Source organism: Juglans microcarpa x Juglans regia, chromosome 7S (genome assembly GCF_004785595.1).
Source record: "Juglans microcarpa x Juglans regia isolate MS1-56 chromosome 7S, Jm3101_v1.0, whole genome shotgun sequence".
Classification (NCBI taxonomy): Eukaryota; Viridiplantae; Streptophyta; class Magnoliopsida; order Fagales; family Juglandaceae; genus Juglans; species Juglans microcarpa x Juglans regia.
The window spans coordinates 8328669-8355262 of record NC_054607.1 but is presented as its reverse complement, the minus strand read 5'-3'; the positions used below and the strand labels follow the sequence as shown (position 1 = coordinate 8355262).

The following is a 26594-nucleotide window of genomic DNA, read 5'->3' as shown; positions in this document are numbered from 1 at the left end:
GGTTAGTAGTTCTCTTCCTCCATCTCCGTCACTTTCTCCCTTTCTCTTCGCATTTTCAGTTATTATTTAAGTTTCTCCAGCAACTCTCTCTCGTCTCCCACGTCTCCCACATCTCCCACGTCTCCCTCTTCTCTTTTCGATTTCATCTTTGTTTCTGGTTACTGGCATTAGTTTGAGTTTCCGAATCCCATGCCCTAGACCTCCTCACGTGGATTTCTGTTGCTGCGTTGCTTCTGGTTTCCCGAGTGTTGCCGTCTGCTATACTCTGTTTTTCCTCCATTTCTGCATTTTGGTTTCCGTCTGCAACTCACGGGCATCAATTCGCATCCCCTCCATTTTCGATTGGTAAGGGTTTCTTTCTCATCCAAGTATCGGTTTCTCCTTCTGTAACCGTGCGATTTCTGCTTCTTAGTTTTGGGTTTGGTTTATCTTCTTTTTGATGCAATATCTGTTTTGGCTGTGAGTTTGAGTAGTTTTTGTGAGTTTTTCTGGTTGTTGAGTGGTGAGTATTTCGGGTTGGTGTTTTGTCCTAGGTTTGGATTATTTGAAGTTTCATTGTAGTGGAATTGTTGGACTGGTGGTGGAGAAAATATTTGGAAGTGTTAGTTTATACTTTATGTTATGGAGTTGGGAATGGAAAGAAGAGTGCTTTGTGTAGTGTAAACTGGTTTTGTTGGCAAAATCTGCGTACTTCGCTCGAGCAGACTGTCGAGCGCGATTCGAGCGAACAGCCAAATGAGCATTGGCTTGAGCGGAGTGTCGAGCGAGACTCGAGCGAACCTCTCTGACTTGCATTCGCTCGAGCGGAGTGTCGAGCGAGACTCGAGCGAACCTCTCTGTCTTGCTTTAGCTCGAGCGGAGTGTCGAGCGAGACTCGAGCGAACCTCTCTGACTTGCCTTCGCTCGAGCGGACTGTCGAGCGAACTTGGCTCGAGCCAACTGTCGAGCCAACTTTCAGCAAACACTTTTTCAGTTCCGAATCAGTCTCCACTTATAGCCAACGTACTGAGTTTAGTATAGAATATGTTGGGTCGAAGTTTGGGCTGTCCGGATTGTTATTTGGCTAGTTAAGTTTGATTAAACTCGTTGAATTATGGTCTAGAGTTTGAGTTCTTGAGTTGTTTAAGACCAATTGTGTATTGTTGGATTTTAATTTTTAGTTTATATTATCTTATGAATAGGTGGCGAGACGGATAGAGACCGTATCCAAGTCATAGATAATACACTGCAGGAGTCAGGTAAGCGGGGTTCCTATGCTAGGTTTTATACAAGTTAATAAGACTGAGGTTGATTTTCTGAAAACTTTGCATATTTTGTGTTGTGTTGGGAACTTGTGAAAATAAAGATCAACCTCGGTCACTCATCTGCATACTCATGAAATCTGTACGAAAAAGGGAAAAATATGTTCTGGCATGCATTGTGTAGACATGAGCTAAATTCTGTCATGTGGTTTCTGAAATCTGAAAAATGAGCGATATTGAGAATATGAAAAGTTGTACATTTATTTAGAAAGATGTTCTGACTTTTGTGTTCAGTGTCGGTAAACTGTCTGATTCTGTTTCGGTACTCTGTATTATTTTGATATAACATTTGAAAACCTTTGGCATGGTGTACTGGTTTTCGTATCTGACTCTGTCTCTGCTTTGCTCTGCTCTGCTCTGTTATGCTCTGCTCTGTTTGGGTTGGTACCAACTTCTCTGTCTCTGAGTGCACCTACTTTGGAAACAAAGTGGCTTTATTGTGGTCTTTCCTGTGTGCACACTCGGGGCTCCGAGAAGAATAAAGGAAAGATTTCACCTCTGTCTCTGCCTGGTTTGGCCACCGGGGTTAGCACAACCCTACCACGGGGGTGAAACATGGTCTCTGCTCTGTTTGATGCTCTGTTTTGATTTGATGATGATACTCAGTTTATGTTATGCCAAAGTACCATGGGTTTTACTTGTTTTTAAAACCATCGCTCTGTTATTTTGAAAATATGTTCTGTTCTGCATGATAACTCTGGAAAAATATTTTGTTCTGCATACTCTCCTTGATAAATGCTCATGTTTGCACGCTAGCATATGATTTCTGCTTACTGAGTTGTTGATGACTCACCCCCTATCATTATAATATTTTTCAGATGATGTGGTGAGTCCAAATGAGGACCTGGATTAGAATGCTCTTTGTGTCTAAAGCTGAGGAGATGTTGGTAGAAGAAGGACTTCTGGTGTTCTTAGTTTTAATATCTTTGGGTTTTATTTATGTCTTGAGTTTAGTAAGATTTATGAAATATTTAGTTGGTTTGTTATGACTATCGGGAAGTTATGGACCCCTTTGATTTATTAATATTGCATTAAAGATTGTGTGGAGTTTATAATGAGATTATTGAGAAGATTTGAGATTGATTTTCATTTATGAAGTTGTTGGAGATTATCCTTTGGATGTGTTGGGAGACATGTTTATGAGTGACAGGTAGTAATTCTCCAAGCCACCCGGGTTTGGGGCGTTACATTTGGTATCAGAGCCAGGTTAGAATTCTGCATACTATAAACCTAGGAGGTTTAGATTTCTGTGGGTGCATAGGATTGAATATTGTTGAAGTGAGAAGTCTTAGAATTCACAGGCTTTGCGAATAACTATGAAGTGTGGTATTTCATAGGTCTATGAACTAAATTCATGTTGATTAAGGTTTAGTTTAGTGGCGGAGCCTTCTTAAATACTCAGATGGAGTAAGATGTTAAATTTTTGGGAGAGATTGACTATTACTACCGTTGTGCGTTCCTCTTTTGTCTCTGTTATAGATATTCTTATATTTTTGAATTCTAATATATATATACGTTTTGTTTTTACAAATACCACTAATTTTCTATGTTCTTATAAAGTCTATTTTCGAAGCGATTTTTAAAAATTCTAGTTATTTTGTCAGGATGCCACCTCGTCGTAGAGAACGAAGCATGACGGATCTGAATGCGACCGAGAACGAAAGGGAAGCAAACCCGAGTGCTTCCGACGTATTACGAGCTGCTGCACATCAGTTAATTGATGACCTTGTGTAGAATCCCACAGGTCGCCAGCGTAATTTCAATGAAGGGGGTTGTACTGTTGAGCAATTCAATCGTATGCACCCTCCTTTATTTGATGGGATCCAACTTTGGCGGAGGATTGGATTCAGGACATTGAGGAGATTTTGCGAGTCCTAACTTGTACTGAGGAGCAAAAAGTGGCGTACGCCACATTCAAGCTTACTGGGGAAGCGAAGAGGTGGTGGATCTCTGAAAGATCTATCAGGGAAGCAGAGGGGACAGAGATAGTCAGTTGGCTGCACTTCAAGCAGACCTTTCTTGGGCGCTTCTTCCCTAGCTCTTTCCGTGAGGACAAGGCTATGGAATTTGCCACCTTGGTTCAGGGAACCATGACGGTACATCAGTATGCTGCTAGGTTTACTGAGTTATCCCGTTTTGCTACTTATTTGATTCCCGATGAGGAAAAGAAGGCACGCAAATTTGAGCAAGGACTGAATGAGAAACTGTATGTGCGTGTGGTGGGCTTCCAGATTCGGAACTTCTCAGAATTGGTGAATAAAGCAACAGTTTTTGAAAGAACCCTTCAAAGAAGCGCTGCAATGCATGAACAGAGGAAAAGGACTACTCCTACTGGGTACCAGTCTGGCATGGATCAGGGACCATGGAAAAAGAGGAATGAAGGTAGTAGTTCGGGAAAAAGGCTGGTTCAGAGTAATCAACAACCCTACCAGTGTAGGACATGCAATCAAGTGCACTCCGGAGAGTGCAGAAAAGGGGCGGGATTGTGTTTTCGTTGTGGCAAAACAGGTCACTACATCAGGGATTGCCCAATGCAAAATAGGAACAACCAGACATTCATACCGCCACCTCAGAGGAATGAAGTATTGGCCCGGGGCAGCAATCAACGTCCTACTGCGCCTGCTCGAGTCTTTGCACTAACACCTGGAGAAGTTGAGGGTAGGAATGACGTGATCACCGGTATGACTCTTTGGTTTTACTTCAAGGATTTATAGTTTCTACTATTTTCTTTTCTTTGATTGATTCTGGTTAAGACTTTGAATATTCTTGGTTCATGGATGAGTTTGAATGTGATCACAGGTACTCTTTCTCTGTTTTCTAATAATGCTTTTGTGTTATTTGACTCGGGAGCGACACATTCTTTTGTTTCCACGGCGTACTCTAGATTTTGCACTTTAGATACTGAAAGGTTGAGGAACAAGTTAGTGGTTGCGACCCCAACAGGAAATTCTGTAGTCTGTAGTGAGATTTTACCTGGATGCCCTCTTTCTATAGAGGGAAGACTGATGCCAGCAGATTTAATAGTTTTCCACATGGTTGGGTTTGATGTAATTTTGGGTATGGATTGGCTGGCTTCCTATCACGCCAGTATTGATTGTGCTAAAAAGGAAGTGGTTTTCAGACCCCCTGATGAAGGTGAATTTCGGTTCACAGGGTCAAAAGTGAGGTTGACTCCACCCATCATTTCTGCCATTCAGGTTGGAAAACTGTTGCATGATGGTTGTCAGGGATTCCTAGCTTGTGTGGTAGAAGCACCAAAGGGGGAAGTGATGTTGGAACAGATACCTGTTGTGAGAGATTATCCAGAGGTCTTCCCTGAAGATTTATCGGGACTTCCACCCGAGCGGGAGGTAGAGTTTGCTATTGAGTTAGTTCCAGGCACGGCACCCCTTTCGAAAGCACCTTATCGCATGGCGCCATCTGAATTAGCGGAACTCAAAGAGCAGTTGCAAGATTTGTTAGATAAGGGTTTCATCAGGCCCAGTGTCTCACCTTGGGGAGCTCCAATTCTTTTTGTGAAGAAGAAGGATGGATCGATGAGAATGTGTATCGATTATAGGGAACTTAATCGGGTGACCATAAAGAATAAGTACCCGCTACCCCGTATAGAAGATTTGTTTGATCAGCTTCAGGGTGCTCAAGTATTTTCGAAAATTGATCTTCGATCAGGTTACCACCAGTTGAAGATCAGAGCTGAAGACGTGGCTAAGACGGCGTTCAGAACCCGTTATGGCCATTATGAGTTTTTGGTCATGCCTTTTGGCCTGACTAACGCCCCAGCCGTATTTATGGACTTGATGAACAGGGTGTTCCATGAGTTTTTGGATAAGTTTGTGGTTGTCTTTATTGATGATATACTGATATACTCCAAAAGCGAGATCGAGCATGAAGAACATTTGAAGTTGGTACTTGGGACACTCAGAGACAAGCAGTTGTTTGCTAAGTTAAAGAAGTGTGAATTTTGGCTTGATTCAATCACGTTTCTGGGGCATGTAGTTTCGAAGGATGGTATTTCAGTGGACCCAGGAAAAGTGGAAGCCGTGGTTAATTGGTCGGCACCGAGGAATGTTCATGAGGTTAGAAGCTTTTTGGGATTGGCGGGGTATTACCGTCGATTCATTGATGGGTTTTCCAAGATAGCAGTCCCTCTCACTGCACTCACCAGGAAAAATAATAAGTTTGAATGGACAGCAAAGTGTGAAGAAAGCTTCCAAGAGTTGAAACAGAGATTAGTGTCAGCCCCAGTGTTAACAGTTCCCACAGCTAGAGGCGGATTTGTTGTCTATAGCGATGCTTCTAGGCTTGATTTGGGGTGTGTATTGATGCAACATGGGAAGGTTATAGCTTATGCCTCACGCCAACTGAAAGTGTATGAGCAGAATTATCCCACTCATGATCTGGAACTCGCGGCAGTCATTTTTGCACTTAAGCTTTGGAGACATTACTTGTATGGAGAAAAGTGCGAAATTTATACGGATCACAAGAGTTTGAAGTATTTCTTTACCCAAAAAGAATTAAACATGAGACAAAGGAGGTGGCTTGAGTTGATCAAGGATTATGATTGCACCATTAATTATCACCCAGGCAAAGCTAATGTTGTAGCCGACGCTCTAAGTAGGAAGTCAGTGGGACCGACAATTGCAGCTATTACCACTCAGCATAGGTTGTTGATGGATTTAGAAAGAGCCGGTATCGAAGTCTTTTCTAGTGATACAAGTGCTGTCATGGCCAGTTTAGTGGTTCAACCTGCTTTGATAGATAGAATCAAAGATGCTCAGAAAGTGGACTCAGAGTTGGTGAAGCTAAGGGAAGAGATCGGAAACGGGGAAAAACCTGATTTTTGTATTTCCAAGGATGGAGTTTTGAGGTTTAGAAGTAGAGTATGCATACCTGCTGATGATGAACTAAAAAGGTTGATTCTTGAAGAGGCACACCGTTCTTTGTATACTGTTCACCCAGGGAGTACCAAGATGTATCGGGATTTGAGAGAGTCCTTTTGGTGGAATGGCATGAAAAGGGAAATTGCTAAATTCGTAGAACAATGCCTGACCTGCCAACAAGTGAAGGCGGAACATCAGAGACCTGCAGGATTATTACAGCCACTTCAGATTCCAGAGTGGAAATGGGAACATATCTCCATGGATTTTGTGACAGGTCTACCAAGGACCGTAAGCGGGCAAGATGCTATATGGGTGATCGTGGATCGCTTATCGAAGACCGCCCGTTTTGTGCCCATTAAGGTTTCTTATAAACTAGAGAAACTAGTTGAACTGTATGTGCGGGAGATAGTGAGGTTGCATGGAGTACCGGTATCCATTGTGTCGGATAGAGATCCTCGCTTTACCTCGAAGTTTTGGCAAAGCTTACAGGAGGCAATGGGTACTCAGCTAAGTTTCAGTACCGCTTTTCATCCTCAGACAGATGGACAGTCAGAAAGAACTATTCAGATTTTAGAAGACATGTTGAGGGCATGCTTGATGGATTTCAAGGGATCTTGGATGCAACATTTACCATTGGTTGAGTTTGCATATAATAATAGCTTCCAGGCTAGCATTGGGATGGCACCTTACGAGGTTTTGTATGGTAGGAGATGTAGGTCTCCATTGTATTGGGATGAAGTAGGTGAAAGGAAACTTCTAGGGCCAGAGATTATTCAGCAGACCACCGAAAAGATAGATATCATTCGGGCTAGAATGAAAGCAGCTCAAAGTCGATAGAAGAGCTATGCAGATAAACGCCGCCGTCAGTTAGAGTTTGCAATGGGAGATAAGGTTTTCGTGAGAATTTCCCCAATGAAAGGAGTTATGAGATTCGGAAAGAAAGGTAAGTTGAGTCCTAGATACATTGGGCCGTTTGAGATTCTTGATCGGTTTGGACCGGTGGCGTACAGGGTGGCTCTACCACCGGCGTTCTCGGGAGTACATAACGTGTTCCATGTGTCCATGTTGAGGAAGTACATCCATGACCCCACTCACATCATAGATCATGAACCCTTGCAGATTCAAGAGGACATGACCTACACCGAGGAACCATTGCGGATTCTGGACAGGAAAGAGCAAGTATTGCGGAATCGAACTATTGCTTTGGTTAAAGTATTGTGGAATAATCATGCTATCAATGAAGCATCTTGGGAATTCGAGGAAGAGATGAGAGTAAAGTACCCTCACTTGTTCGAAGGAAATTACTATAGCTTGTAAAAAAAAAAATTCCGAGGACGGAATTCTTGTAAGGGGAGGAGGATGTAAGGCCCAGTTTCTTTGTCAAAGTGGCTTGGAACCGTGCGTGGAAATGGCCCAGCCATTTCAGTGCTTAGTGAGACCACCAAGCGGCGTCGTTTTAGGGAGGTTAGTAGTTCTCTTCCTCCATCTCCGTCACTTTCTCCCTTTCTCTTCGCATTTTCAGTTATTATTTAAGTTTCTCCAGCAACTCTCTCTCGTCTCCCACGTCTCCCACATCTCCCACGTCTCCCTCTTCTCTTTTCGATTTCATCTTTGTTTCTGGTTACTGGCATTAGTTTGAGTTTCCGAATCCCATGCCCTAGACCTCCTCACGTGGATTTCTGTTGCTGCGTTGCTTCTGGTTTCCCGAGTGTTGCCGTCTGCTATACTCTGTTTTTCCTCCATTTCTGCATTTTGGTTTCCGTCTGCAACTCACGGGCATCAATTCGCATCCCCTCCATTTTCGATTGGTAAGGGTTTCTTTCTCATCCAAGTATCGGTTTCTCCTTCTGTAACCGTGCGATTTCTGCTTCTTAGTTTTGGGTTTGGTTTATCTTCTTTTTGATGCAATATCTGTTTTGGCTGTGAGTTTGAGTAGTTTTTGTGAGTTTTTCTGGTTGTTGAGTGGTGAGTATTTCGGGTTGGTGTTTTGTCCTAGGTTTGGATTATTTGAAGTTTCATTGTAGTGGAATTGTTGGACTGGTGGTGGAGAAAATATTTGGAAGTGTTAGTTTATACTTTATGTTATGGAGTTGGGAATGGAAAGAAGAGTGCTTTGTGTAGTGTAAACTGGTTTTGTTGGCAAAATCTGCGTACTTCGCTCGAGCAGACTGTCGAGCGCGATTCGAGCGAACAGCCAAATGAGCATTGGCTTGAGCGGAGTGTCGAGCGAGACTCGAGCGAACCTCTCTGACTTGCATTCGCTCGAGCGGAGTGTCGAGCGAGACTCGAGCGAACCTCTCTGTCTTGCTTTAGCTCGAGCGGAGTGTCGAGCGAGACTCGAGCGAACCTCTCTGACTTGCCTTCGCTCGAGCGGACTGTCGAGCGAACTTGGCTCGAGCCAACTGTCGAGCCAACTTTCAGCAAACACTTTTTCAGTTCCGAATCAGTCTCCACTTATAGCCAACGTACTGAGTTTAGTATAGAATATGTTGGGTCGAAGTTTGGGCTGTCCGGATTGTTATTTGGCTAGTTAAGTTTGATTAAACTCGTTGAATTATGGTCTAGAGTTTGAGTTCTTGAGTTGTTTAAGACCAATTGTGTATTGTTGGATTTTAATTTTTAGTTTATATTATCTTATGAATAGGTGGCGAGACGGATAGAGACCGTATCCAAGTCATAGATAATACACTGCAGGAGTCAGGTAAGCGGGGTTCCTATGCTAGGTTTTATACAAGTTAATAAGACTGAGGTTGATTTTCTGAAAACTTTGCATATTTTGTGTTGTGTTGGGAACTTGTGAAAATAAAGATCAACCTCGGTCACTCATCTGCATACTCATGAAATCTGTACGAAAAAGGGAAAAATATGTTCTGGCATGCATTGTGTAGACATGAGCTAAATTCTGTCATGTGGTTTCTGAAATCTGAAAAATGAGCGATATTGAGAATATGAAAAGTTGTACATTTATTTAGAAAGATGTTCTGACTTTTGTGTTCAGTGTCGGTAAACTGTCTGATTCTGTTTCGGTACTCTGTATTATTTTGATATAACATTTGAAAACCTTTGGCATGGTGTACTGGTTTTCGTATCTGACTCTGTCTCTGCTTTGCTCTGCTCTGCTCTGTTATGCTCTGCTCTGTTTGGGTTGGTACCAACTTCTCTGTCTCTGAGTGCACCTACTTTGGAAACAAAGTGGCTTTATTGTGGTCTTTCCTGTGTGCACACTCGGGGCTCCGAGAAGAATAAAGGAAAGATTTCACCTCTGTCTCTGCCTGGTTTGGCCACCGGGGTTAGCACAACCCTACCACGGGGGTGAAACATGGTCTCTGCTCTGTTTGATGCTCTGTTTTGATTTGATGATGATACTCAGTTTATGTTATGCCAAAGTACCATGGGTTTTACTTGTTTTTAAAACCATCGCTCTGTTATTTTGAAAATATGTTCTGTTCTGCATGATAACTCTGGAAAAATATTTTGTTCTGCATACTCTCCTTGATAAATGCTCATGTTTGCACGCTAGCATATGATTTCTGCTTACTGAGTTGTTGATGACTCACCCCCTATCATTATAATATTTTTCAGATGATGTGGTGAGTCCAAATGAGGACCTGGATTAGAATGCTCTTTGTGTCTAAAGCTGAGGAGATGTTGGTAGAAGAAGGACTTCTGGTGTTCTTAGTTTTAATATCTTTAGGTTTTATTTATGTCTTGAGTTTAGTAAGATTTATGAAATATTTAGTTGGTTTGTTATGACTATCGGGAAGTTATGGACCCCTTTGATTTATTAATATTGCATTAAAGATTGTGTGGAGTTTATAATGAGATTATTGAGAAGATTTGAGATTGATTTTCATTTATGAAGTTGTTGGAGATTATCCTTTGGATGTGTTGGGAGACATGTTTATGAGTGACAGGTAGTAATTCTCCAAGCCACCCGGGTTTGGGGCGTTACAGCTGTAAGTACCAAATTTAGAATATTAATTATAAACAATCACGCTTTTCCGTCCAAACTACGTTTTCTAGCAAAATCACCATTAAATTCGATCAATAATGGCGTTAATGCTGATCGGAAAATCACCAGTTTTTCCTGGGAGGGTGTATGGTCGGAAAAGAAAAAATCTATTTATTATTATTTTTCTCATCATCTAATGATGTTGTATTAGATAATAAATTTACAAGTAAAATATAATAAATAGTCTCCAACCATCTAATATTACATCATATAATAATGAGAGGATAATGAAAATTAAGATGATGAATATTATTACTCGATCAGAAATATATGACTTCCGAGAGAAAAGGTCTTTACTCACCAATTTCAGTCGTGGAAGTCTCGTGTCATAAAATTGGTAAAATGAAGTCTCTTTTTTTGCCAAAATCGTAACTCTTGAGAAAAAAACTACTTTTTTCGACAACTTAAATGACAGAAAGGCTTTCGAGTTCTTCGCAAATAAGCCATGATTTTGGATTTCCTCGTGAGAAGATGAGTAAGGAAGAAATCAAATGGCACTGATATAATATGAAAGACCCAGATCTAGTTTACGAATATAATCAAACAGGGGAGAGAAGAGATTTGGCAAAGTGGTTTACACAAAGTCGGTGTTGAAAGCTCCAGCTGAGTCTACTAGGGTTAAACGTGGTGGACGCTAGCAATGGGAGTGATTCCGAATCGTGAACGCTGAGACTCAGCTCACTGTGAAAGTATCTCCACCAAGCCATAATTTCCTCAACCGACAAACATCGATCAGGGGATTGATTTATGAAATGGGCAAAATTAACAGAGGTTTCAGAAAAATTTAGGAGAAATCCTCTTATCAGAACATAATTTTTACCACAAAAATCATATTTCACAAAGAGAATTTTGTTCCCTTTTTCCACCGTCACCTTTGTCCTAATTCATTCCTCATTTTAATATGTGGGGATTATTTGTTGCGACGACTTTTGCTCGTCGCAAAAGGGTTGTTTTGCCACCGAATCTCAATTGTCAATGGTGATGTCGCTACAACAACCGTAATCATTTTCCATGCACAGACTTTGTGTGATCAACGAAGTATTTTCTACCATGGTTTGCCTTGGGAAAATGCCAAATTTGTTATAGTGACAGTACTATAAGAAGTTTGTTTAATTTAACGGTGAAAGCTAAAGTGGCTATCAAGACAAACGGACACTATGTATGTATGTATGTATGTATGAATGTATATATAATATAAGTGTGCAAGTCCAATGCAGTCTTTTTGTAAAAGATCTATCTCTTGTCTGGTACTACACAGTTCAAGATTAGTGCTACAACCACATGAAAGATATCCCACAAAAGTTGTTGATGCATTTTTTGGTACATGCTTGAAAGAAAGGAGAACCATCCTCGCCCCATGATAGTGGGTTGAGCGTCGGTTACGGGGTCCTTACATTCATCCATGGCAATAAATAATAAGCAAAATATAAATGAAAGAGACACATAAATACTACAACAAATAGCAATTTTTGGGACAAGATTTCTTCCCGGGAATTCTATTTGGTGGCAAATAATTACTTTTTGCTATCAAATTCATGTGGTCAGAAAAGTTGGTCTCAAATATTTATATATGACCATTTTATTCAGATGATATTTTTTTTAAGGTGAGATATGCATTCATTCGTGACGAATTTGACTCGTGAGAACAACTTACATTATCCACAGCTGAACTTTGCGTAGGAAATGCTTGTTTTTTAGAATTTCATCCTGATCGTGACTCACATTTACAACTTCAACTCCTTTAGAAAATTTTGCTCCCTAATTGCTCGTTAATGGGGATCTGCTAGCTAGTCCTAAAATTACTGTTGGATGTAATGGGTTATAGTCATTTGAGTTAAGGAGATCATGTGTTTTGATCAAATTTCTTATGGTGACATAGTACTCTGTTTGAGAGTGGAATACTATTGTGAATGTGACAAAGGATATACTTATTGTAATGTGGGTTTTCTTTTATTTATTACTATTGTTATCAGGTTACTTGTAGTCTTATTGTGCTTTGCTATTGACCCTTATCTACTACTTACTCTTGCTTGCTTTAATGCATTTCTATTTTACTATAGTAAAAGGTGTCTATAACATTAAAACGTGAGTGATATCTTGCCAAACACCAAAGCAGCAATTGGTTCTGTTCTGCAGTACATGTTATGAAAGTCATCCAATTTGCAGAGAACTTGGTTTAATTTTTACAAAAAGGTGTGGAAAACAATTATGTCTTAAGTCACTTGATGCCAAGGGTTATGAGTTGATCAGTTTCTGGCTTAGTATGTTTTACTGAATTTAAGCAATTGGTTGGTAACCTTGTTCATCATGTTAAACTTGGGTTTTCGTTTCAAATTGATGGGCTCTACACTTCTTAGAATTAACTTATTTTTATATTTTTATTTCTTATTTCAAAAGGTTTCACTACAACAAAGGCATGGATCATTGTCAATATGTATTAGAGTGTTTGATATATATATATATATATATATATATATATATATATGGATCATTGTCAATTGTCAATATTTTTATTTTTATTTTTTGCAAAATATGTATCAGCTTTCCGCATTGTCCATATTGTGTTAAGAGTGCATTAATGGTTCATTGGCTTCTAAATCCATTAATTTGACGCACCCAAAATGTTGTGATCATATAATTATTTCGTTGACTGATATAATTATTTCTTTACATTTCTTTTGAACATTCGAGGCTCATTCTCCATTTCTTCCATTTCTTGGCTTTACAGATTTGTACTCTTTTTCTGAAATTTTTAGTATTTGCTGCGAATATAACTCGCAGCAAATTCTTCTTTCCAGATTGGATCGCTTGCGAAGAGAACATGATCTATAGCAAATAGATATTTTTTAGCCGGTTTAAGCATTTTCGGTGGATATATATGTTGGAACTAAGTAATTTCAGCGAAATTAACTATTACGTGAAAAATGTTTAGAAAGAAATGCTTTTTTCTAGTAAGGTAGCACGCAGGAAAAAACATTTACTGATAAACTTCCTATACGCAAAAAAAAGCATTTCCCGCCATATTGATTGTCTCAAATAGTCATTTTCAGCGACATCATGAACCGCAATAAACTTTTTTGGTGACTAAAGGAACTCGGGTGCGACATAATTCCCCCAAAAATTCTATATATTTTTTACAATCCACCGTGTGCCGGAAATAATAGTATTTTGGATAAAAGTTTGACTCGTGGGTTATAGTAGTATATGCTGCTAGTTATTCTAGGGAATCAGCTACGAGTTGAAGTGATGGAAAAAAAGTCATTTCCAGCCAGATTTTTTACCATTTCGACAAAAGTAATTGCGAAAAAAATATTTTTTTGTTATTATAAGATTTGCGTGATTCAATATAAAATTTATGTTTACGAGATGTTTGGAAGACAATTAATCCATTATGTTTGGAGGGTAATGAAAGTTAAGAATTAATCATCGTCTAGAGGAAGAAGATGATGCCTTTGGAGTACCCAAGACGAGGGTAGAAGAAGCCCAATGGAAGTCGTGAAGTCTCTCACAACCCGTATTGTCTGGTATAGAGATCTCCGTTTATTGCAATCTTTTGGGAGTGGTTATCAGCTTTATGCCTCTTTCACATTTTTTATTTATGTGTTTGACTTGACTTCCTCCGTAACTCTTGTCTTGTCCTATCTTCCTCTTCTTTTCCCTCCTAGAACTGTTGATCATGACTTTACGCTGAATTGTGCCTTGTTTATTTTGTCACCAATAAAAATAAATTCATAAACTAACATGACTTCATATAATATATTAAATATACTTTACAATAAAATTAGTTTTACAATCTAACGTAGCATATCAAACCACGTTAGTTTATGAATTTATTTTTGTAAAATTATTTTGTGACTAAAGCATTTCTCTTGAAAAAAAAAGTTAGGTACATATGTCACCACATGAAAATAATGTTTTTTTTTTTTTTTTTTTTTAATAATAAACCTTACTTTTTTCAAAAAGATTGTAAACTTCTTGTACACCCTAGTACTATATGCTTACTCTATATATGTGTGCGCGCATCATATAGGGGAAGTTACAGTTATCATAAAATATATATATGTATGTATGTATATATATATATATATATAAATATAAATAAAGCACGCGCATATATATATATATATATATATCTATGGATCATCCAACAAGGACAAGTAAAAGGGTCAAAGATTCGAGAGATATAAATACAATGAGTGGATGATCTTATTATATTTATTGTTGTTCATATAAATTTTTCGAGCAACAATAAATACTTAATAAATATTACAAGAATCACTTCATATGTTATTTATTTTCTACGTCATGTTTTCGAATTTGGCGGATAAGAACTTGAAGGATCTTGTGTTCTGTAAAAAACATATACTAGAGAAAAAATTCCAATCCCTATGCCTTGTTTGTTTTTGTAGATAAGACGAGATTAGTTGAAAGTTAAATAAAATAGTGTTATAATATATTTTTTAATATTATTTTTATTTTAAGATTTAAAAAAATTGAATTGTTTATTTTATTTTTTGTAAAAATTTAAAAAAATATATAATAATTAGATAAAATGAAATTAAAATAATTATAAAAACAAAAGAGTCGCTAGAGTCGCCATAGTAAAGAAAAACTTATGCCTAAAAAATCCAGTGAAGACTATCTCGACCGCCGCTGCTGGTTTTCTCTTGGGCCTTAGATTTGGGTAAGAACATGCCAGGAAGATGAATTGATTCACATTTCACACAGCTTGAACGCATGTGTGCGCTGCTGCTACTAGCCTACTAGTATTGGGGCCGAAGGCCTAATTCTGTTTATTGGAGATTTGCATACTGATAATGTTGGGTTGATGAACAAAAAATTTATTTATTTATTTTTTTTTAATTGCCATTGGACCTAAGTATACAGTTAATGTATCTTAATTGGAGTTAGTTTAGGCTCCGGTTGAATATAGAAATGATTTCATATCATTTTATTTTATCTTATTTTATCATTATAATTTTTTTAAATTTTTACATAAAATATAATAAATAATTCAATTTTTTCAAATCCTAAAATAATAATAATATTAAAAAAATAATATATTAATAATATTTTATTTAACTTTTAACTTTTATTTAAAATGATCTCATTTCATCTCGCTATCCGAACGAGCTTTAGTTTATTGTCGTCGGAGTAGACTGAAATGTTGATTTCAAAGACCACAACCGAGGCACTACAAGTAACCATTTTGACACTTTTATTGAAGATTTTTATTTCCAACACCTTCGTGTACTTATTTGAGAAAAGGCAAGAATATTACAATATATCTGAAATTGAAACAGAAAAATTGCTGACGGCTCACGATGGTGAGTCGCGCATGTAGCTCAAGCGCTGTTTTATTTGGAATGTTGCTTAAGCAAATTGTAGATCGGAGGTCTCTGAATCTTTTAGTGGGACGGTCCATCATTTGAGTGACCGGAAGGTAATAGATTTGATAATTTTTATCTATAACGAAACATCAAAAAAGAAAATAAACAGATTGACGACTAATTTTATATTGCAGCAAAAAGGTCCCTCCTATAAGGGTTTTCTTTGTTGGAGGGAGAGAGAGAGAGGAGTTTTTTTTAGAGGGAGGGTTTTTCACCTTTGATAGGTTAACTTGCCATGTGCATAGGGATGTAAAAAAAAAAATGGTGAACTGTTAAATCGGACCGGACCGGACAAGTGGTGGGTTGGGTCGGGTATCGAGTTTAGTTCGGTCCAGTATTAGTTTTATTTTTCTTAAAATCAGTCAAAATCAGTCCTATTCTAATTTTTCTTTTTGTAAAACCAGATCGAGCTGAATTGGATTGATTCATATATATATATTATAATTTTTTATATTGTATATAATTTTTATATATAATATATAATTATATATAAAATAGTTTTGTTTTATATGATAAATTACTAATTAATATAATATTAAATTTTAAAATCTTATATCATTATAGTCTATTGTATTAATAGTTATACTAAAACTATATCACTATATATTATAATATAATATAATATAATATATCACTATAGTCTATATATAATACAATTATAATATATATTATAATATACTACAATATATTGTCACTATAGTATTAAATACTATAATAAACTATTATATATATTATATAATACAATAATAGTGTATATTAAAATCAAAAAATCAAACTGAATCGGATAAGAACCGGTAAAATCGAAAGTACTGATTTAGGGAGTAACCAGTACGAAATTAATTTTTAAAAATGAAACTGATGGATATCGATTTTGTTTCAAATTTTATCCAAAACCGGTTACACCCCTTGATGTGGATATATATTAACTTTGTTGGTTGAGTCAAATACTGCCCTTTTATTATTATTATTCTTATTATTATTAAGTTGAAATAGCTACCATGTTATTGGGTAAAAAAAAAAAAGGTTCTTCCAGTGGGAGTAAGTTGCAACGGGGCTGGGTCGGGTTTTCTAGGACTCGGTTTCGCACTACAAATTATTGATGGCCAGGCCGTCTTTAAGCATTCAAAACTGAATAATAATCCATTTACAGATTTTTAAATTACTTTTCAATGTTTTCATCTCCAAAAAAAAAAATTGATTTCACAAGAATATACTCTGAATCAATCAAGACCAAGTCTATCCTTTTCTATGTTTTCTCATACTATTTTGGATTACCATTGTTAAAATACCTAACCTCTTAATACTCATCAAAATCAAAGCCAATCCAATTTTCTGATCAAGTAATACTAGATACAGTCTTAGAATATATAAATTTCGCACACTATTTTTTAAAAAAAAAAAGTCATACACGGACGGCAATAATTGTTATCTTTTTTTATGTGCATGCATGATTTTTGAGATCTAGTCACTTCTCATCTCTTTTTGGACTGAACCTAATAAGAAAGTGACTAATCTCAAAAACCACGTTTTCTTGGTTCTTTCTTATGTAGCCATTATCCAAAAGGAATATGTTCTGAGACACCCAGATAGAGTTAAGTATTTATTAGATCCCACAAAGGTATAATTTAGGAGTCAAAAGAACAGGTCCCTGCACGGAAAGCTGGAGGATTTGTCCTTCCCTTTACTCTCCCTCACCATGCAATTACCATCCAATGAGATCTTCAATATGGTTGTTTATTCATATATATATATATATATAGCCAGTCTGTCAAAACCCAAAAGAACATTCAACCCACACTTGAAGTGCTCTTATATAAAAAAATCATGTCCCCCTAGCCTAGATGTTTGTTTTCATCTTGATTTTAGTTGTTTTTAATCATACTAGTGGATCGGATGTGTGACATTTTTTAATTTAACCACATGGCTTCGTTCTATTAATGTGTTTTTGGTTTGCTTTTTATAGATGATATTTCTATTTGATAAATATAATTGTTATTTGTTGCTCTTCGTCTTGAATTTTATCATCTCCCATCATACTAATTAATGTGTCACGTCTTAAGCGGCTTTTCATTCAAGTGGTTACCAATAAATATTCGATGAGATCTTCAATTTGGCTATGTTTATTGATAGCCGCTCTGTCAAGAACCAAATTAAGAGCATTTAACCCACACTTCAAAAGCTATTTTCCAAACGAAAAAAATCTATTTATCATCTTTTTTCTTATCATCTTCTCATCATCCTATGATGTGGCATTAATGTCTGGTTTGCTTTCAAGACTAAAATTCAAAACTTTGAAAATCTCTCATCTCATCGTTACAACTTTCTCAAATCTCCACACAAAATAAAATAAACAATTCAACTTTTTCAAATCTCAAAATAAAAATAATATTAAAAAATATATTCTAACAATATTTTATTTAACTTTTTAAATTTAATCTCAATTCATCTCATCTCATCTCATCTCATATTTGAAAACAAATGATAAATGATAGGTTCACCAGTGAAATATAATAAATAATCCCTTATCATTTAATGCCACATCATGAAAAGATAAGAAGATGATGAGAAAATAGATTATGAGTAGCATTACTCTATCCAAAAAAATCTGTCCCCACTAGCCTATGACGTTTTCTCAATGGAAACAAGACTAGAACATCAATGCATAATAACAACGGAAACGGCACAAAACCAAAACCTTTTTCTTAATTTCCTCAATGTCCTTAACTCGGTCAAAACTCAGTATATAATGGCATGCAAAGAGTACTCATTTCACTCAAATCCCAAGGCACAAATCTACTACTACTCAGTTGCAATGGAATTTCCCAAGCTATTTTTAACCCTTCTCATCATTGAAGCTCTCTTCATCCCCCAAATGCAAGTCCAAGCAGCACCCACAAACTCAAACCTCTTCAGGGAATACATAGGAGCTGAGTTCAACAATGTCAAATTTACAGATGTTCCTATAAACCCTGGTGTTGAATTCCACTTCCTTCTCTCCTTTGCTATTGACTATGACACATCAGCTTCCCCCTCTCCTACCAATGGGAAATTCAACATTTTCTGGGACTCTCAGAATCTTAGCCCCTCCCAGGTTTCATCCATCAAGAGTGCCCATTCAAATGTCAAGGTTGGCTTGAGCTTAGGAGGAGATAGTGTAGCCAATGGCTTTGCTTTCTTCAGCCCCTCTTCAGTAGATTCCTGGGTGTCTAATGCTGTTTCATCACTCACAACGATCATAAAGCAGTATCATTTGGATGGAATTGACATTGACTATGAACACTTCAAAGGTGATCCCGATACCTTTGCAGAGTGCATCGGGCAGCTTATATCGACTCTGAAGAGGAATAAGGTAATCTCATTTGCTTCTATAGCTCCATTCGATGACGATCAAGTTCAGAAACATTACTTGGCACTCTGGAATAAGTATGGGAACCAAATAGACTATGTCAACTTCCAGTTTTATGCATATGATAAGGGAACCACTGTGTCTCAATTTATGGACTATTTCCACACCCAAAGCTCCAAATACAAGGGTGGTAAGGTGTTGGCAAGCTTTATTAGTGATGGAAGCGGAGGGTTATCCCCACAAAATGGGTTCTTTACTGCCTGCAATAGGCTCAGGAGTCAGCAGCAACTTCATGGTATCTTTATCTGGTCTGCAGATGACTCCAAGGCAAACGGTTTCCGCTTTGAGAAGCAATCACAAGCACTTTTGGCATCTCCCCAGTAGTATTATCATCGAATTATTGTGTAAAATGAAGAAATATTGCGTGTGAATTAGATAAGTGTTGCTTGTACCACTATACTAGTACTGTTATTTGTCTGGTACATGCATATTTGCTGCCTAGCTATTATGTATACGAGTGCTTTTTCATTTGAGTTTTATCCTCCTACTGTGTCAGCCTGGTTATATTTTTTTTTTTTTCCTTTTGAATTTATCATACGGTGTTTATAGTTTTATTATAACATACGTGCATACGTCGACGTATATTCGTCTCAATATTACATTGGGAAACATATAGACCTGTAGGCAATGTTTTAAGCACTGTTGTGCCATCCAATTTTTATTTTTTGGGGGAACAGTAATCAAGGTATTTATTCATAAGAGTAGGGTATACAGGGAGTATACATGGGAAATATCTAGCTAGAGTTTACTGCAGATGGTAAAAAGTCATGGACATTTAGTCCGTTACATACATGGAAAGAAAAAAACTTTCAGCTCCTCTATTGTCTTCTCACGGTTTTTAAAGTTTCTATCATTTCATTCCCACCATATACACCAATACATGCAGACAGAGACCATTTTGTAGATTGCTACGACTTGTGAATTATCATTTAGACCTCTCCAACTAGCTAGAAAATCCACCAAACTGGAAGGCATGACCCAGGATAAACGTAGTCCTGAGAAGAAGTAGTCCCACATGTTCTTCGCCCCATCCAACTTTTAAAAGATTAAGAAAGGTCCCATGGGGCAATTGATCAAGCACAAGAGAGCAATACAAGAACGTATCAAATTTAAGGTGGAAAATCATTCAACATAGGAAAAAACCATAAGGCAAATCTACCTCTTTAATTAAACCAGATCACCCTCCCCTATTTTCCTTCTTTTCTTTGGACTTTTCTCTTCCTTTTTCCCCTAGTTTTCATTTTTTTTTTTTCTTTAGAACAGTGGAGGCTAGATCTACGACTTTCAGTCGATCAAAAACCTACACACGTACACTCTAGCCGTTGCCCCTCCATCACCCATCTTTTACAATCAAGGAGCCATTGCCAATGGAGCATGTGATTGGCAAGTGTAATCATCTATTTCTTTTGGATGGTCACCAACTTCTTCTTCATTAGTTTTTTTTTTTTTTTTTTTTTTTTTTCTCATCCATCTCCTTTCCCTTTTGATTAGAGGATGAAAACCCCCCAATCCGCCACTGTCCACCCATCTTGAACCACCATGCACCCTCTTGTTGGCTTGCTCATCTATCTATCCACCATCTCGCTCCACCTGACTAGCCCTATAATCAGTGCATGTGGACCACACGGTGCTTACCCCAAGGACATGGGGAATTACCTCCCCCCCCCCCCCCCCCCCCCAAAAAAAAAAAAAAACTCTACAGTCCACAAGAATACTTTAAAGCAGTTGCAATCCCACAACGGGATTACGTAAAAAAATAAATCTTTTATATAGACTCTCTTCAACTTATGTCTCGTTTGTTTTCGTAAATAAGATAAATTAAGATTAAAATTTAAAGTTAAATAAAATATTATTAAAATATATTTTTTTAATATTATTTTTGTTTTAGGATTTAAAAATTTTGTATTGTTTGTTTTATTTTGTATAAATTTAAAAAAATTGTAGTTATTAGATAAGATGAAATGAGTTGAGAGGAGTTGAATTGTTTATTTTTCTTTAGTCAAGAAACATAAGCTCCAATCAAATTTTTGGTTCTATTGCATGTTCTTTAATTTTATTCATGGACTATATTTGTTATAACTAGGTAATTATAGGCCTGGACTACCACCTCCTTTTATATTTCTTAATTTAATACAATCTTAGTCATTAAATAACAATTAATGATGAATATGGATACTAGGCATAAGTCTCTCATATTGATCTATAACCACCGTAAGTGAAAACACAAATTCAAGATATCAAGTGCTTCATTAAACCATATGAGAATATTCATTGCCAGTTATATTAATTATCTACAAGATTTGATGAGAATTGCTTGATTGATCATTCGATACGGTAAGGAGGCATCACTTTGAACAGCTTTTGGAAATTTGATATGAAAAGTATATACAGAAGAATGAAAGGAGGTAAAAGAAACTCTTGTAACTCATTAATCTACATTTCTCTGAATATACACCCAATGGATTATTTGATCCATACAGATGGATTATTTGGATAGTGAAGAGTTTCATCTCATCTCATCATTACAATTTTTTTAAATTCTCACACAAAATATAATAAACAATTCAATTTTTTCAAATTTTAAAATAATAATAATATTAAAAAATAATATTCTAATAATATTTTATTCAATTTTTAACTTTCATCTCAACTCATCTCAACTCACTATCTAAACGGCACCAAAATAAGCAGTAGGTTTTGAACAAATAGATTTTGACTCTCGTTTGTGTTCTCTCTATGCTTTACAACAATAGAGAAAGTGATAAAATATAAATTAAATGATCAAATTTACCTCTTTCCTTGTGCTTAAACTTTTAGAAAAAGTGGAGATTTTAACTAAAAGTAGTTCCTTCGTCAAAGGTGTACAACCTTACCTTACCCTTTATCTGCAGCTGTGCCCCAGGACAAGTTCAGATGTTTCCCAGTTACTGAAGCATTCATCTATTCATCCAATATGCAACCGATTGTTTACAAGATATAAGAGAATACATACACAGGAGAGTGTCCATAGAAGATTAGCCATATATGTCCAGCAATTATGGAAGTAAGGTTTAACATACACTGTGACAGCACTAAAACGTAGGATCACATTAAGAATCACTCGAAACAAAATCAACGGTAGTACGTAGTTATTTCATACATGATTGTGTAAATCTAAAACACTCAGAAATGCGTACACCTTTCGACAATTTTAAGATCCAAAATCCTTGTGAACTGATAAAACTAAAACTCACTTGAACTACCACGTCTTCTGTACAAAGTAGAACTCACGATGCTTTATGCAGTTTGTTTGCAGAACTCCACAAAGGAAAGCTCTACAAAGATTTTCTGCACTACAAAATAGAAGCAGAGTTTCTCTTTGGATTTTGTGGTTATCAATCAAACAAGCCACATATTGTGCAATGAGATGCTGGATCTCATTTTATGGATAATAGAATCAAGATAACGGCCTATCTACTTTAATATAGTGAACACCAAGCTAATGGAACGTAGCCGAAACAAGAGTACAATCTCAAATCAGTTACCTACCCTCAGACTTGACCAGCTGTGAGAACACCCTACTCATGGATACACCTGAAAGATCATCCACAGCTGACTCTCCAAACTGAGTAGCAGAAACATTAGTACTGCTATCACCAAAATAGTTCACTTGCGGAGAGAGTTCACCAATCATATTGGTACTGTTTTCTTCGGGATCACCATCAGTAACTGCCTCTTGAAGTTGAAGAGCGTATTCGAGATTCCATAAGACATCTCCCATAGAGGGCCTGTCAACTCCAAAGTCAGCCAAACATTTTTCAGCAGTCTCTCCAAACTTCCTTAGAGAATCTGGTCTGATTTTTCCCGCAAGAGTAGAATCTATTATCTGTTCCAACTGCCCTCTCTTTTGCCATTTCATTGCCCATTCAGCTAAGTTCACCATTTCTCTTGAAAGGGATGGATCTATAACAGGTCTGGCACAAAGAACTTCAAACAAAACCACACCAAACGAGTATATATCTGACTTCTCCGTCAGTTGTTGCCTCCTGAAATATTCTGGATCAAGATATCCAAAACTTCCTTTCACTGCTGTACTGACATGGGTCTGGTCAATTTCAGGCCCCGTCTTTGAGAGCCCAAAATCAGCAACTTTGGCCATCAGATTCTCATCAAGCAAGATATTAGCAGACTTTACGTCACGGTGAATGACTGCTTTTGCATATCCTGTGTGAAGGTAATGGAGTCCCCGGGCTGCTCCAATGCATATCTCAAGCCTCTGCTTCCAACTCAAATTGGGAAGACCTGAGCCGTAAAGATGACTCTTGAGAGTTCCATTCTCCATATATTCATAAACGAGAATCATCTCATTCTTTTCATCACAGTACCCTATCAACGAAACAAGATGGCGATGGCGGAACTGAGATAGCATCTCGATTTCAGTTTGAAACTCTGCAAGTCCCTGTTGGGACCGAGGATTTCCTCTCTTAACTGCCACTTTTGTACCATCACTTAAGACTCCCTTGTAAACTTTCCCGAAACCACCAATCCCAATAACCCAACTCTCATCGAAGTTGTTTGCAGCCTCTTGAACTGCTGCAAAAGGAATGCGATAGCCATAGTTAAAAATGGCACTAGCAGTTGTTCCATTAGAATATTTACTGCCCATGGATTGGGAATTTCCTCCATTGATAGAAAACGGAATCCACATTTTTGATTCTCTTTGACGTGCCAGTCGTCTTTTTTTTCTGTGTAACATAAAGAAAACTACACCTAATATCACTGCAACAAAGGCTCCAATGCTTATACCCACTATGACACCCACATTTTTCTTTGAACTTGAATCTGAAGAAATACTCGGGGAGTCTGCTGCACTCAGACTGCCCATTGAATTGTTCATTTTCATTATCTCCAGCCCATTTAGGATGGCGTTGGGGTAAGTACCATGTAGAGTAGATGGACCAATACTTACACGGAGCATATTGCTAACAGCTGAAACCGTGACAAAATCCATATAATATGCAGCAGCCAAGACGTTTACCAAATAAGTACTAAGATCAAGATCTTTAAGAACAATCCATGAGTCAATGTAAACATTGAAGTACAGCTCGTTAAGACCTTTACTCAAAATATCACAAAAGTGAAACCGAACAAGGTACTGAAAGCCCGGATCCACATTGAACTCCCAGGACACATTGAAATTGCTGCTGGGATCATCCAATGAGTTCATAACTGTGGCAGTACCATAGACAGCGTTTGGAGCTATATCCTGCGTTGCCCCGCCCTTAACGTACTTAACAGCTCCTATATTTGAGAGATTTGTGGCCGAGTTCTCCTGAACCAAAAAACTTTGATCTGGAATCCAAGTTCGCCAAAGTGTATCATTATCAAATGTGACTTTTGGCCCACCCATGTTCACTCTCCAAACCGTCTCAAGTGCAAGAGGCAACAACCCTTGGAACTGTCCTGATGGATTCACAGTGCTGGCACCGTCGGTGATCAGCCCATCAGGGACTGAAACCACTTCTATAGCATTTAAGAAAGCGATTGAATTGCTCGATGGGGTGAAGGTGATTTCAATGTTGTTTGATGTCACATTTAAGGAATATTCTTTCAAAATAGAAGTGCTTTCCACACCGAAATCGCTAAGAAGGACATGGCTTTGAGTAGAAACAGAAAATTTTGCAGCACTCATATTGTAACCAGTATATATGAATGGGTAGAAATAGAGGCGGATCCAGTGTCTCCCACTCTGACGGATTGAGAACGTGTATGTTGAGGATCCGGTAAAGACTCTAGCTGTCTGATACAGCTGTGAATCTTCTGAGGAAGTGATTGATTTCAAAGTGGTTTTGGCAAGAATATCTTTAGGGGTCGAGAGCAAGTTTGAAGCCAAGTTATCGGCAATGAATACACGGTCACCTACTGAAGTATTGGTGGAGGATCCACAGTCTATAAGGTAACTGTCTACAGGATTAAATCCACTAGAAAAGCATACCAAGCACAAATTTGATAAAACCCACATTAACAGCGCAGGTTTTCTAAAACCCAACATCATAAAGACTGGAGATTTATTGTAGAACAGAGAGAGAGAGAGAGATTGTCTTTAAGCTAGGTTGGAAATGTAAGCACTAACACAAAAGAAATTATTGAAAAAACCCTTGGAATAAACTGAACAAGTGAGAGAAAAGTCGGCACCTTTTGGATCAGATGTGTGATCCCAAAGAAGATAGCAAATCTGAGTTACCCTGTTGGAGTTCTGAAAGGGTTTTGATGCAAAAGAGATTAACAGACAAATATTGCGCACAAATCTTGCAGGCACCAGCTGGTATGAACTCGTTGACAACTTCAAATATTAACTGGCTCTTAGATTCTTTAATGCAGTAAACTAATGGAAACAAATTGAGTAGAAGAGGTTGGAACGAGATTGAATATGGAGGAAACCGGCAAACAAGAGCATGATGAACTGGTCTTGGTGGTGGAACGGAGCTGGATGAATCTGATCTGTTTTGGGGCAGAAAATAAATAACTTCGAAGACAGAATTTGTAGCAAAGAATTTAATGCTGCGGGATGCCTATGGTTATGGGTGGGAGCCTGGGAGGGAAAAGTAACAGTAGGCTTTCACACATTAAATGCTGCTGGTTTGGATTTGGTGTACATCCGAATAAAATACACCAACAACAGCTGTTTTCAAGAGTGTTCATGCTCACCAGTGGCCCTCCCAAGTTCCTGCCCTCACTAGCAAGCTGGCTGCATTGCTGCGTTTGTCAATTAAATTGAGTTGAATTAAATTGAATTGAATTAATAAAATATTATTAAAATATTATTTTTTATTATTATTATTTTAAAATTTTAAAAAGTTAAATTATTTATTATATTTTATGTTAAAATTTAAAAAAATTATAATAACGAATTGAGATGAGTTTATGATTAAAATTCACTCTATTCTTTCTTTTTTTTTATTTATTCTTTTATTTATTTATTTATTTTTTAATACATTTGGAAGGGGTTTCAAATCCAAAACTTGTTGGAAGTTTATATCAATTAGACTATATATATTTGACATGTACAAGATTAACTTTAAAGTGGATAACTTTTGGATAATTTTTTTTTTAAATATAGAATCTGTCAAAACAATTGAAGTGTTTTTCATGGTGGGTATAGTTTTTCAAACGTTCTGCATAAAATTTTCACATCCTCAACACGTACAGATCATTTTCGTTATCCTAAATATATCGTATCAATACATACTAAAAATAAAAATAAAGAATAATATTGCTATCAATCGAAATGACTATCTAGTCTTGTGACACCTATTTTGGAGACGTGGTGCCGTAGTGGTTTCTTCGCAAAACCCATAGAAGGGATCTTCCTATATATGCCTTGAAATTATAATCATGAAGCGTGTCATTTTCCTTGACAGGGACAGGGTGGGATTGCTCTCACTCTAATTGTCGTGAGAAAATGTCGTGAGAAAATGAGGTGAAAGGATATGGAAGTTAAAAATTAAATAAAATATTATTATTATTTTAAAATTTTAAAAATATAAATTATTTTATATATTTTATATAAAAATTTTAAAAATATAATAATAAAATAAAATAAAACAAAATGAAATGAAATATTTT

General features: G+C 37.1%; 2 protein-coding genes across 2 annotated transcripts; one reads left to right on the top strand and one right to left on the bottom strand.

The window, feature by feature from the left end:
- The first annotated feature begins 18147 nt into the window (after window positions 1-18147).
- LOC121240681 (chitinase 2-like) lies at window positions 18148-19468 on the top strand. The gene has a single exon (XM_041138177.1). The coding sequence runs from the start codon at window positions 18219-18221 to the stop codon at window positions 19311-19313; it is 1095 nt and encodes a 364-aa protein (XP_040994111.1). The 5' UTR covers window positions 18148-18218; the 3' UTR covers window positions 19314-19468.
- A 2623-nt stretch (window positions 19469-22091) lies between these two features.
- Window positions 22092-25716, bottom strand: LOC121240680 (receptor-like protein kinase HERK 1). Its single transcript, XM_041138176.1, has one exon. It carries the CDS (start codon window positions 25021-25023, stop codon window positions 22510-22512), a length of 2514 nt encoding a protein of 837 aa, XP_040994110.1. The 5' UTR covers window positions 25024-25716; the 3' UTR covers window positions 22092-22509.
- Between the last annotated feature and the right edge of the window lie 878 nt (window positions 25717-26594).